Here is a 13,937-nt window from a genome sequence, read left to right as displayed (position 1 = left end):
TGATGGACACCTAGGAGGATGTAATAGGGGAGGCCTAGGTGTTGTTCTAGATACCTTTTGTGTTTTTAGTAAGATTTTGCCATTTTTGTAGATATTTATAGCTTCTGGAACCATCATTCTTAGACATAAAATAGGCAGGTATGCCAGAAGGTGGCCTGCTTGACTCTTTGGAGCTTAAGGATCCTATTATGTTTTTAGCTAAGATTTTGGGTCTCTTGGAGCCAAACTAATACCTAAGAGGGATGTGCTACTGGGTTGGAGATTGTGTGGTGTTTTACAAGTGTACCTCATTGCATGGAAATTTTATTGAGGTTGGCATCAATCTAACCCATTCTATGACCAAATTATCCTAACATGGGAGTCTTTTGGTTAGGTGAGCACTCTAATAGGTTTTTTTGTTGTTTTGTTTTATTTTTTTCTAAGCTTTTAAGTGCTCATCAAGTTTTGTAACTTTATGGCTTCCAAGATTTCCCATTAACAATAGCCTTTATCTACACTAAGCGAGACAGACAAACATGTGCATCTTAACACACCAGCAGTAACCAAGAGATGTTACTGCAGCTTGGCCAAGGAAAGTCCCTGTGTGCACCACCAACAATTCCCATGGAACTGGGGACCGGAGAAAAGATTGAACCAGCAGACCCCAAACAATGGGGATTGCAGACTGATTCCAAACAAATGAGGAGCTGCAGCTGCCACCAGCAGTTCCCAACATGGAATCTGGGGAAGGATTCCAAACAAATATGAAACTGCAGACCAAACCACCAGCAGTTTCCTGTGTGGAATCTGGGTACAAACCAGCAGCTGGGATTTTCTGCTCAAGTGGGGGAATTGTGGTCTGAACCAAGGGCTAGGGGATTGGGTTCTGGATGGAATCATCTGGTAGCTCAAGCTGACCTGTGCCAGATTGGAAAGTCAATTAGATCAGGAGCTTGACACAGAGAGTGGAGCTCAGAGCTGAGAGGAACTTACTCACGGCCCTTGGAAACAATGAGAGAGACACAGAACTCAGAAGAGTTTTCAGGGACCATGCCTACGTTTCCCATTGAGTTGTTAACAAACCCCCTAAAGGTATAGATTAAAGTTTATACTGTTTATACTTGTGATTTATAATAAAATATATATATATGGTCATTACCCCCATTTCTAGCACAGAACTCCTAAAACACTTGGAATTTCCTAAGTGATGAGAGCCATAAAGATATCTTTTGTTATGCTATCGAGTGACTTCGGGACTGCACCTAAAGATGGGGACTGGTCTCCAGGAGAACCAACTTTATGATTAAAAGGTTAGAACTTTCATTCCTAAGCCCCTGACCTCCAGGGAGGGAAGAGGGCCTGGAGGTTGAATCAATTATCGTTGGTCAATGGTTTAATCAATCATACCTATGTAATAAAGCTTCCATAAAATCCTAAAGGAACTGGGTTTGGAGAGCTTCCAGGTTGGTGAAAATGTAGAGATTCAAGGAGAGGAGGGTGGCATGCTCAGAGAGAGCATGGAAGCTCCACACCCCGTTCCCCATGCCTTGCCTTATGCATCTCTTCCATCTGGTGTTCCTAAGTTATATCCTTTTATAATAAACTGGTGATCTAGTGAGTAAACAGGCTTCCTGAGTTCTGTGAACCACACTAGCAAATTAATGGAACTCAAGGAGAGGGTTGTGGGAACCTCCAACCTGTAGAGAGTTAACAACCTGGGCTTAAGATTGGCATCTGAAGGAGGGGTGGGGGTGGGGGACGTCTTGTAGGACTGAGCCCTCAACCTGTGGAATCTGATACTATCTCTAGGTAGATAATGTTGGAGCACTGCTTGTTGGTGTGGGAAATCTCCCCCTCCACACACTGAATTGGGTCTAGAACCTTTAATACCGAAGTCTTTAAAGTAAATCATCATGTAATAACAATAGCACACATATGCAAAGCTAAATGGAGAAGGGCCAGGAATTCAGCCCAAGGTCTTTTTGACCAGGTCCCCTTAGGCATCAACATCTTTACAACAGGAAGAAGAAGGCCAGGATTCCTTCACACATTCTCCAAGCACAAAAACAGAAATCCAATTTAAAGTGTGTCTTCATTTTGCCTGGAATGCCCAGTACTGCAATTTTCATTAGTCCCACCAGAGAGCAACCTTTCTACACTTATGCTCCTACTTGGCAAGAACAGAACCACCTCGTGAAGCTTTCATGACTCAAATAAATACCCCAGACTCTGCAAAATTACCCCACTTTTAAACCGTCTAGGTAGATCATTTTGAAAAGCCAACAATATAACGCGTTGGAAAAAGGCTTGAGGATTTGGGGTGAGGGTATTCTTTGACCTCTAGCAATAAACCTGACACCAGAGATACTGAGGTGAGTGCCCGCACCATAGAGCTGTGGGTCCAAAGTTGCCCCAGTCAGGTTCTGGGAAGAGAGCACTTTCACTGGGGTGAAGGACCTGCAGGAACTGGTCTCTGGCTCCATGGCCCTGACTTTACACAGCCTTGGGAGAACTGAGTGTCGACTTTGTATCAGGGTAGTTCAGGGCCATGGCCAAGTCCCCTACACCGGGCTAAGACAGGGAGCCTGAGGACTTCCCAGGCTGTTCCATTAGGGTACAGAACTCCCCTTGGGATCAGTGGGCTGTGATAGCACATCAGATTAATAAAAGACACCCACACACACCTCATTTAAGTGCCTTATGTACACTGCAGACTACTAGACCAGCATTACAGGGGCTGGTAAGAGTTGCATCACAGAAGAGTAGGAAATAAATGTTTTCCCTTTATAACTGGCCACTAAGGTGGCCAGTTAACACTAAAAAGATCTGCTCTCCTCTTTCTCAGCCCCTATAGTAACTTCCCTGTCTATGCCCCACCCTAGCAAGATCAAGTGCTGTTTGCTTGTCTAAAGCCCTGCTACAATGTAAACTCTGTTTATGGATCACCGTCTTATCCACACGACCTGCTGCAGGATCCAAGTTCAATATTCAGCGACAGAAAAATAGTACAGTGCTGGGATGCACCCTCCTCTGGGCTGGATCTTCGCACAGCCTTGATCCCCACTTCTCTTCTTGGAGTAGGATTCAGGGACTGATGTCTCCCAGGCCCATCCTGGAAATACAGACAAGCCATTCAGAATATCTGTACTTCTTTATCTAAATCTGGTCTGCGAAAGTCTTTGAGTGCTAGAAACCATCTTCCAAATTCATTTCGTCTTTTAATCACTAAATAAATCTTCTGATACTAATTGTATGAAGCAAGGAGTAAGACACTGTTGGGGAAACCAATATGTGTACAAAATAAAGATACTTCCATTTATATATGATATATGTGTGTGTATCATATATATATATATATATATATATATTTGTGTATGTGTGTGTGATGTAGCTGCAAGAGTCAAGAAAGAGGAAAACCCACCCACCAACCCACCAACCAAATACATCACTCTAGGTCATAATATGTAAAAATCCTTTATTGTTGAGGCGTGGAGAGAGACATCATATTTTTAGGATGCTACAGAAACTCCAGGGCAATCTATAGTCAATGCCTGCAGGGACTGGGGGGGCTCACTAGGCAGTTTCTACAGCGGGTGGGGTAGAGGGTTGGAGAAGGGGTCAAAGCACAGGAGTGTTACAAGGATGTGGGAGAGGAAGGGAAATAGGAGTGCATGCACCTGGGGATTGGGAGAGGGTGACAGGTGTCTTCACGATGCAGCCCAGGAGTCCAGAAGTGGAGTGCTGAGGACCAAAAAAAGAAGAAATCACATCTCTGTCCTGTAAAACTCCCACCAACCACCCACTGGGGAGGCGGGGGAGAAAGGGAGGGGCATCTGTAAGGGAGAAGTAGAGAGAATAGAAGTCTTAACCCTCAGCTACCCCTGTAGTCTTTGAACTAGAGGACCGAACTCTCCTAGCCACAGGTGCATGCGTCTTCCCAGCTTCCATGTTTATCACGCTATGGTATGAGGGGCCCATGCAGAAAGAAGTACTGGCAAAGTTCATAGCATCCTGGCATCCCTATGAGGCAGGCATACACACAGCCCTGTCCAATGCACCCTGGCACTAATGCTCCCCTGGCCTCACTCAGTCCCTCCTCCTCTTTCCAGAAACCTCCCAGAGGAAGGACAGGCCCAGGGATCACTTCCTTTTTCAGCAGTTTCACATGAATGAGATAAGATGGCACAATGATCTGTGTTGATCCATCTCATCTAACCTCCTTTAAATGCCAGCCCCCAGGGACCTAGTGTCTATTCTTCCCAGCACCTAACAGGTTGAGAATACACCATCAGTGGTGAGATTATGAGGGCTGCAATTATGGGCCTGGTCCCTCTGAAAGAGCCTACGTTCACCAGAAAGCATTAAAAGTAGATTTCCACGATGCACTTGTTTCTGCCATTTGTATAAAATACTATGGCAAAATTGCACTGTAATTATCTTTATGGTTGATGCATAACGTTGGGGAGTGTATATCATCCAGATATAGCTGCCCGTATAATTATCTGACCGTCAGCAGGACTGAAATAACAATCTAATGAGAGCAAAATGATACAGTAAGTACCATGTAATCAGTGAGTTACGGTTATTACGGCTTTTTGTACCCTCTCACCCAACACTGAATGGGGGGCCAGACCTGGTCTCTGGGCCCGGGGAGTCACACACAGGCAGTTTCATTGAGAGCCTGTTCCTGGTCCTTGGGGCTCCCTTGAGACCAATGAGTGTGGGTAACAGGGCCACAGAGAGAGGGGCAGGAGTCTCTGTGAAGACTGAGCCTTCCTGATCCCTCTCCTTTCCTCCCCTGACACCTTCAGTGGAAGCCAGTGCAAAGAAAGCCATCAGTGAGCTGCTATTGCTGTGTGTGGGAAGATGGTGTCGAGGCAGACGGTTCCGTGTTTTGACAAGACACTTCCCCGGGGGACTCACACTTGCATACCAAGTGGAAGAGCTGTCAGCCCACTCGGGCCCAGGGTCCAGCCCAGACAGCTCCAGGCAGACAGACTGGAGCCCGCCAGGGTCAACACTGGGACCTTCCCCATACTTCCCAGACTACAATCACAATAAAGCCAACACACAGCACTGTGTGCCAGGCACTGTTCTGAACACTTTACCTAGACTCAAAACCACAGCCCTGCAAGGTAATACTGTGACCCCTGTTGTTCAGATGAGGAAACGGAGGCACAGAAGGGTTTTGTAACCTGGCCAAGGGACACAGCTAGTGAGTGGCAGGATTCGAACTCAGGCCATGCTCATATTCATTACACTGCACAGAGCGATTAGGATATAGTTTCCAGCTACTCCCCATTAGATTTCAGAGTTTGTTGCATTTCTTGCTAAATCACCCTTGCAAATAACTATATAGTGGACCCGGTAACCCGAGATTCTGAATGATCTGAATGGTTTCAGCCTGCCTGGGAAGCAAAATGCTTCACCTGTGAATAGATGTGGTACCTGTAATTATCAGATGATGATCTCTCCACCTTTTGCACAAACCACAAGAATGGAGTCAAACAAGAGAAGTTGCTCATCAAAGAAACCCCAGGGGAAACCCCTCCCTTGCCATTTCCTACCACTCAGCCATAAGCAGGGGTCCATGAGACTGAAAAGAGATGAGAAACAGGGTGTGTGTGTGTCTGTGTGTGTGTGTCTGTGTGTGTGTGATCACAGGCAAGCACACACTTCTAAGTGTCAGGCACTGGTAGTGTATTTAGGCCATTAATTATGAGCATTAATACACATAGCATCAGAGGAAATGCTCCAATGCTCCTCTGGCAACCTACTCCCCCCACATACACACACGCAGTCCCCTCTCCTCTCCCTAAGTACTTACTTCATTCCACATTGGAGGGATACTTGAAGGTGCCAAAGCTGGGGACGTTCTCTTGGTTCACATCAATAGGATTGTCTGTGGTGAAGTAAACAGTGTAGTTAGGAGGGATTTTTCTGCATATGACCTTCACCCTGACCCAATAGCAAAGGGCTGGCTATGAAGGACAGCTTTGGAAGACAGAGTTGGGAAGTAGACGGATGCTCTGTTTGGGAGATGGGGGCGGGGGGCAGGGGAGAAGCAGAGCTTGCCTGACCCCCTCCCAGCTGCAGCAGAACTATCTTATAAAGGTCTCCGTCCTGTGCTCCCGGGGAGGGCTGGACTGTGGACCCAAGCTGATTGGGTAGAAGGGGCAGAGGAACCCTCACTGTAGCTAAGAAAAGTCCTGTCTTTCCCTCTGGTGACAAATATGAAGCAGCTGACTTCTGCTACATCTTTGCCAGCACCCTAGCCCTTCCACCGACCTCCACATCTTCCTACCTGGCTGGATGTTCCTCTTGCCCATGAGACCCACAAAGAAGTCATGCATGTCACCTGCAGAAACAGGGCCAACATTTTCAGCGGTGATAGTGAGGGGCTGATACATTTCCCCAGACATGTGTCAAGACTTCTGAGGTTGGGCTTCTGGTCTCTGTTTCAGTGTCTCACCACAGCTTACTCCCCACAGTTAGCAGGCTGTCCCCTAGGCCCACCCTCTCTGTCTACCTCTCCCTCCCCCACATTTCGAGAACTCTCTGAAATTCTCCCACCCAACAGGTAACTGGCTTAGAATCTTCACAGCCACCAAGAGATCCTCTTGGTTCCCACTAACCTACCAGCGGAGGGAGACTCCACCGTGCCCCGCACATCTGCTTCCTCTGGCTCTCAGCGGCCTCTCCCATTCAGGAAAGGCTGGCTGAGCAGTTGCAGCTGGCATGCTGTTTGCGCCAGCTGAGCCGGGGCCAGCCGAAATAGTCACTGGGCCCTGTGCCCATGGAGCTCTAGGCAAGTGGTCAGCAGAGATCAGGAGGGAGAAGAGGCTACTCACGTTTCTGGGGAAGTGACGACTCCTTAGGACCTGTGAAGCAAGAACAGGCATGTAACTGGGGAAAGGAATCTGCAAAGTGATGATTAGAGGGGGTTCAGATCACAGCCCTCAATAATTCACTAAGCCATCTCCAGGCTCCTTCCCACGCGAAGGGGTCTCCCAGGCCTATTTAATCTTCAGAATCCTGCCCCACACGCCCCTCTGCCCGGGGCTGCTTCCTACCCACGCTAGCCTTGCTCAGCATTTTGAGCAATCCATCTAGGGAGACTGAGCGGCTGTCATAGAGTCTCCGGAGCAACGACGGGGGCAGCTGGTAGAGATTCGAGTCCTTCTGGGGAGAGAAACAAAGAGGGCTGAGGAGGATGTTCACACCCAATCCACTCACTCTTTCCCCACAAGAAATGGCCTCTTCTTGAGCTCATCACAGCTGAACTTAACATCCTATTTCTTTCAGGATTTCCTCTGGTGTACACTAGAAGCGAAGTAGGCTCTCAAAGTGTGGTCCATGGACCAGCAGCATCGCTGCTGGGAGCTTGTTAAAAATACATAATCTTGGTCTACGCCAGACCTACTGAGACAGAATCTGCATCTTAACCAGGCCCCCAGGTGATTCATAGGCACAGCAAGGTTTGGGAAGCACATGTAAAGGGAACACATTGGGCATCCCTGTAGGCCGACCAACTGTCCCGGTTTGCCCAGGTGTGTGGGGCTTTCAGTGTTCAAGCTGGGACAGTCCCAGGAAAGCTGGGAGTTGGTCATGCTATATCCCAAGCTCAAAGGGGACTGACCCTTGGGGCCCCCTCCAGCTCCTGCCACCTCTCAGTGAGAAGGGCCATTGGTTCTTTTCTCCCTGGCACACCCGGAACCGGTTTGACCAACGATGTGGTTGCCCCACTAAGCGAATGAGCCAGGAATTCCCGCACTCACAAGAAAGGCTCATCAGACAGAGCTAGTGTCCTCTGGTCTGTGCTCCATGATTGAGTCACAGACAGGACTCGGTCCTGGGGACAGGTGGGGGTAGGCAGTCAGGGCCACCAGCAATCCTGAAATTGCCCCCACTCTGCACTGTGTCCGTGGATGTTTCTCTCCCTGCGTTTCCCACCACCTCGCCCTCTCTTTTCTTCTCCATCAGGTTTCTGCCTCTGTTTTTGTCTCCCTCTCCCCTCTCTCCCCTGGATTTAGAATTTCATGAAGGCAGCATGCTCAGAATGAAGCCTCTTCTTCCCCTCCACAGATGAACCCCATTCTAGACCTGCTGCCAAACAGGGGTTCTTTCTCATCTTGGTGGTTTCTTTTTTAGCAACTTGGGCACAGCAGGATGGTTGGTGGGCACACATCACACACCCAGTTTATTGCGGCTGCAGAGAGATAATGACAATTGATCATGTTTGGAGATTTTCACCTTGAATCTCAGCGGTTCCTCTCTCTCCAGAGCCTAGGGGTCCTTGGGCGGCTGAGCACACGCAGATGGGCATTTACCCAGGATGCACCCACACACGTGCCAACCTGGCTGCCCAGGCACACACACATCCTACTCCCGTTCCGTCCCAATTTCCCTCATCCTCTCGGACCTGCAGGGAGAAGGGGCAGGATGGCAAGCTCTATTTTATTGACCAAGAGGGGCAAGGTCTCAAAGCAAGTTTGTCTCAGAGGAACAGACCCAGATATTCTGACTGTCTCCAGCTGGAACTTTGGGCTCCAAACACAGTGTCCAGCCCATATTTGGCACTCGCTGTGTGTTTTTTGAACTGGTTCTGGTCTTTTGGAGCTGGTGCAACTACTGCAAGGATGCCAACCTATCATCCCTTGGGACACCTCACCAGCTGGATGAAGGCTGGTGATCTCTCTCTTTGCCCAGCCCACAACTTCCCACGCAGCCACTTCCCCAAATTGTTCGAATACTCTGCGCACCTCCTGTAATGAGATGCTAAACAGATCTGAGCTGGAGAGGCAGTTAGACTTCACACACTGAATATGTAGTAAGTTCCACCTGTAATCATCTTAAAAGCATTCGTACCAATGTAACTGCTGTCTTGTCAAAACCTTGAGAAGACTTCCTCCCTGCTCTCCCCCAGTACCCCTACCCTGACAACTCCTACTCTTTTTCTTAGATGAACTTTGGAAATTGGGGCCCAACCTGTTTTGGGGGGTCTTTTCCTATCCTGACTAAGCAGAGGCTAGAGGGGGACATGGGAGAGGAGGGAAGAAAGGGTTGGAATGTTAGGAGCACCTGAGGTTATTGGGGGTGAATGAGCAGGGGATAAGGGAATTTATTTGAATTTTGAAAAAAAAACATATAGCTGATAGGTAAAAGAGCACACAAATGACTATTGGGGAGAGAAATTCTGACTGTGTTTCATACCATCCAGGAAGTGGGGAGGATCTGCCCTCCTGCAAAGGGACAGAACCTGAGCTGGACCATAGGGAACCTGAGACAATGCTATCCTACCCCTCACAGTACCACCCAATCACCAGGTCACCACACAATCAACCAACCAAACAACATATTAGTGCCGCACATTTTATGTACAAGGTGTCAAAGACATGCAGAGGGACAGAGACACTGACAGACATACTGGGAGAACATGAGGCCACTGGAGAGGCTGCACTGTCCAACCCTCTGATGGGTAACTCCCAGCCCGCCCGTCCCACCTTCCTCCCTACCACGGTGGGACAGGCAGAGTGCAGCCTTATGATGCTGCCCAGTACTCTGCCAGGCTGGGTGAGCCAGAGTGGGTGCCTTACCTTGCTGTGGCTCCCACCAGGCACCACCTGTTCCTGTGACTCCTCACACACCGCCCCAAAACTCCAAGCCAAGCTGAGGGCCAGGATAACTGCAAACAGCAGGGCACTCCTCATGATGCCTAGGAGTGCAGACGGACAGGACGGAGGGAAGGCAAGGAGGAGGAGGACACAACACAGGTGCAAACATGGGAGACATTCACGACTAGCAGCCTGGCTTGACCCTGCTTCCCCAGCCCCCAACTCGCCCGCCCAAGCCTTAGTCTGGGAGAGTCTCTGAGCTGGGAGGCGCTCAGTTTCCCTGCTCCCCCATCACATATTTCCCCAGGATATGCACCTGGCAATGAGCAATGGCGCAATAATGTGGGGGACTCTAGCCTCCCAGGGAAGATAATAGATTTATAGGACGTGCATGGGTCTATTTCCTTAGTCGGCTTGAGGAGGGATCCTGGGTGCTATTTTCCAGCCCTAGGTACCCCAAGACTTAGGCAAAAACTTTCTAATATAGGAAGAATCAGTCTGTACCCACAGGCTCCAAACACTACATCAACCCCCATTGACTCCTGTTCACCTTCCCAGTATCCTGCTCCCCGATCAAAGGCTGCCACCTTTATTCCCTCCTGACTCTGCCCCTGTCCTTTGGTGCCAGCTCCTGTCCATCCAACATTCTGCCGCTTGTGCCTACCTGTGGAGCAGCTCTGAGCCTGGGGCAGATGGTCCGGCAGGATCAGGGAGCTGGCCGGGAGCACTGTCCGCTCCCCACACACTCTGCTGGTGCTGCCGTGAAGAGAGAAACAGGGAGTGGAGGGGCTTGGGGAATGTGGCAGGAGCTCCGGCCCAGCTCCCAGATAAAGGCTCTGGGAGGGTCTGGGGGAGCCGGGGGAGGGGCTGAGAATCACCAATCCCAGGGTGGCTGGAGGGGAGGGGGAGGCTGGTGGGGGGAAGAGGGATATAGGCTGCAGCGACACACACACACACACACACACACACACACACACACACACACACACACACACACACACACACACACACACACACACACACACACACACACACACACACACACACACACACACCACAAACCCAGCAGTGAACGGCGGTTATCCAGCAGCCCACAGTCCAATAGCCCCTGAGCTGTGCATGCTAAGGGATGATGTTGTGTACGGTTTGTCACAAAATTTCCATGCCGGAGCCTACTCAACAGGTGTGGTCCCTGGGCTCTTTCTCCTCCTTGTCCACCCACCAGCTCTTTGCCCTTTAAACTTCCAGCCTCGACTGCCTGGCCAAAACAATTTCCGCCAGGTGCTGCTCTGGCCCTTCTACCACCAGGATGAGCAGGCTCAGGTCCCTGACGACTGAGAGGTGAGTCTGGCACACCCTCCAGTCCTCAGTTCTCCCTCTGTCCTCCTCCCGGCTGGAGCTGACCCATCGTGTTGGTCCTCAGACCAGTAGGGTTGGTACTTCTCCCCACTAGTGAATGCAGAAAACTCCAGGGTCTGCCCCCCTCCACCTCCCCAGTGCCAGAGCCTCTCCCCATGGCCTCCCACCCCACTCTTGACATCTGAATCAGCCTGACGTAGTTGCATCCTTCCAGGGTTCTGACTTCTATCCTTCCTGCTGTCATCTCTGAAAGGAGGGACAGAGCACCATGGCTGAGCTCTTCCCCTACCCTCACCCCCGCTCCAGCACTGATCTCTTAACTGCTTCTTTTTCTCCTCACAGTTGCATTTTTTTCCACTCTAATCTGTCTCCCTACAGCTCAGGCATCTTCTCCCCTGAACTTTCAAGCCTCTAGTTCACGCCCCACAGTCGAAGGCCCTTATTCTGCTCACTTCACACCCAAGGTAAGAGAATCCCAGGGGAGAGGCAGAGTCAGGATCTGATCCAGATCCAGAGAGAAAAGACCCAGAGAGAAAAACATACTGCTGTAGGAGACGAGGGGAGGGAAAGAGAAAGCCGGCTCCAGAGCAATCATCACTCTTAGCATTTATAATGGGTGCAGAATTTGAACATTTGCAAGACGCTTCGGCAGAGAGCAATCCAACTGATTTTCATCACCTCCACCGTGTGAGTAGGAAATATTCCTATTTTCAGATGAGAGAACTGAGGCTCAAAAAATTCAGTCACATGCTCTAGGACATATAGCTATTGGAGAACAGCCTCAAATTCAGGTTTTTCTCACTCCAAACTTCCCCTTCATTTTACTGCACTGGTCTGTACTTTGACCAGTAAGGGAACAGTTAAGTCTCCCAGAGGGAGTTGGGGGTCCACCTCTCCAAAAGACCTGGAGATTTGGGGCCTTGTACTCTTCTACATCTTGGGATTGGGAAGAGAATCATAGCTCTGTTGCATATTTACTACAAAGACTTCCGCTCACCAGCACCTTCCCCAATCACCCTATTTAAAATTACTACCACTCCATTCTCCATATCCCTTCATTTCTTTTCTTCATATATTACATCAAACATACTACAATTTTACTTATGGTCTGTCTACCCCACATCCCACCAGAATGTCAGCATTATAAGGGCAAGGACTTCCGTCGCTTTACTGTTGGATTCCTAGTTATATAGTGCTTGGCATATAATAGGGGCTCAATAAAAATGTATTTATAAAACAAAAAAGCAAGTCTGAGTCCAGCTTCTTGCATTACGGCCCACAATGTGGATCCTCCACAGAGCCTCTCAAGCACTGCTAGGGTCCTGAAATGTTTGTCTCCCCACCCTACCCACCCTGGGGTTTGGGCCATACTGAGAAGTCATTCCGGCTTCACGGGGCCCCATGTTCATCCCCGAGTGAGGGCAGCAGCTAGGTCTCAAGGCCCCTTAATTATGTGAGAGGCCAATGGGGCCTCAATAAAGGCTTCCCATTACCCAGCTAATTACAGGGCTCTGTGGGGCAACCATGGCCCAGGACTCAGGGTTGGGAGCCATTAGTGGAATAAAAGGTAGAAGTGGAAGGCTGTTTACATGTTAATGGCATGACTTGTTCATGCCTTTGAGAAGCTCTGATGCTATTCCTAATTGGACCAGGTCATCTCCCACCTCCTCCTCTTCTCCTCCCTCACCAATCTGGAAAAGGAGGTCCAAGCTGGGCAGGCTGGAGGAAATTGGGGGTGCAGTAGGAAGAATGTGTTAGACTGAGGGCTAAGAACAAAAGCCTCCTGGGTCCCATCTCTACATCAGCCTCCCTCCCCCAGCAACCCATCCATCCCTGCCCCCAAGCCCTGAGACTAGGGAAGCAAGGATTCAGCAAAGGTCCGTCATGAATAATCTCCTTTGATGATGAGGCATCTCACAGAGGATGGCAGGAGCCAAGGATGGGGGGAGCAAGGGAATGGCAGGGAGAATTGACCACCTCTTGATCTCTGGGATTAGCAAAGACTTGAAAGAGCTGATGCTAAGTCAGAGAGGTGATGAAGGAGGGAGGCTTTGGAGGGCTAGGGCAGGCTGGGCTTCACTTTGCCCACAAATCATATGCAAATGACATGTAAAGCAGGTGCTGCAGCTACAGAGAACCTAGGCATGTTTCCTTTGAACACTTACCCTTTGAGCACACCTCAGACACTAATGTCACTGGCCTAGCGGAGCAGGATCCCTAGCAGACCATCCCTCTGGAGCCCCCCCTCTTTATTGCTGGTGCAGGTTGGGGGTGAAGCCAGTAAAACACTGAGCTGAGATGCTTTAATCGGCCCTTCCCAGCGGTCAAGGTGGGGCACGTGACCGTGCGCGCGAGCTGGCCTGCCTATGTCCACAACATGCACAGCTTGGGCGTGACACGTGGACCCCTTCGACATCCTGGAGGGGTGCCGCGGGCTGCTGGGGGAGGGGGCTGGGCCATATGTGACAATGGGTGGAGATACCAGTGAGGAATGGAAGGATGCCGAGTCCTGTGGCCAGGACACAGTCGGGAGACAACCCACAGCACAAGGAGAAGAGTCCCTCAGAGCCTGGGGAAGAAATGGGCTGAGCCAAGAGGGCTGAGCTAGAGTGGTTTGTGCTGTGAGATGCTCAAATGGCCCCTCTTGGGGGTTAGGGGACTCCAGGATGGCTTGTGCCCCTCAGAGGCTCAAACAGCCTAGACTTTGACAGAGCTGGACTGGCTGTGAGCAGGGCGGGCAGCAGAACTTCAGCTTCTCCCATCATGATGGAGCCAATTCAAGCCCTATAACACAGGTGGGGAAACTGAACCCCTATAGGCTTCAGGGGACAAAAACACACACTCCTGAGCTCCAGAAGAGAAGAGAAGCAGAGACAGGAAAGAGGAGGAGGGAGGGAGAGATGGGAGAGTAAAGAAGAGAGGACCCCCCCCCCCTACAGCCTACCATCTATCCACATGACTGACGGGGGGGAGGACAGGAAAGAG

The 13,937-nt window shown here is 50.0% G+C and overlaps 1 protein-coding gene across 1 annotated transcript; it reads right to left on the bottom strand.

The window, feature by feature from the left end:
* Positions 1 to 3,478: 3,478 nt before the first annotated feature.
* TAC3 (tachykinin precursor 3) lies at positions 3,479 to 9,689 on the bottom strand. The gene is made up of 6 exons (XM_060165209.1): positions 9,576 to 9,689; positions 7,053 to 7,161; positions 6,831 to 6,860; positions 6,284 to 6,337; positions 5,807 to 5,881; positions 3,479 to 3,720 (listed from the first exon to the last, which is right to left on the bottom strand). The coding sequence occupies exons 1-5, from the start codon at positions 9,687 to 9,689 to the stop codon at positions 5,808 to 5,810; spliced, it is 381 nt and encodes a 126-aa protein (XP_060021192.1). The 3' UTR covers positions 3,479 to 3,720; position 5,807.
* Between the last annotated feature and the right edge of the window lie 4,248 nt (positions 9,690 to 13,937).

The sequence above is a fragment of the Lagenorhynchus albirostris genome, chromosome 11 (assembly GCF_949774975.1).
Source record: "Lagenorhynchus albirostris chromosome 11, mLagAlb1.1, whole genome shotgun sequence".
In the NCBI taxonomy this organism is placed as follows: domain Eukaryota; kingdom Metazoa; phylum Chordata; class Mammalia; order Artiodactyla; family Delphinidae; genus Lagenorhynchus; species Lagenorhynchus albirostris.
Note: the sequence above shows the minus strand (reverse complement) of the source record. Positions and strands in the feature narration are given on the sequence as shown.

What these genes read in the sequence shown, in the direction of transcription:
- TAC3 (XM_060165209.1), bottom strand. Translation starts at nt 9,689, where the DNA reads ATGAGGAGTGCCCTGCTGTTTGCAGTTATCCTGGCCCTCAGCTTGGCT. An exon ending in CTGGTGGGAGCCACAGCAAG is followed by an intron (nt 7,162 to 9,575) that starts GTAAGGCACCCA and finishes TTCTCTCCCCAG; the next exon opens with AAGGACTCGAATCTCTACCA. An exon ending in CAAGAGGAACATCCAGCCAG is followed by an intron (nt 5,882 to 6,283) that starts GTAGGAAGATGT and finishes ACTTCACCACAG; the next exon opens with ACAATCCTATTGATGTGAAC.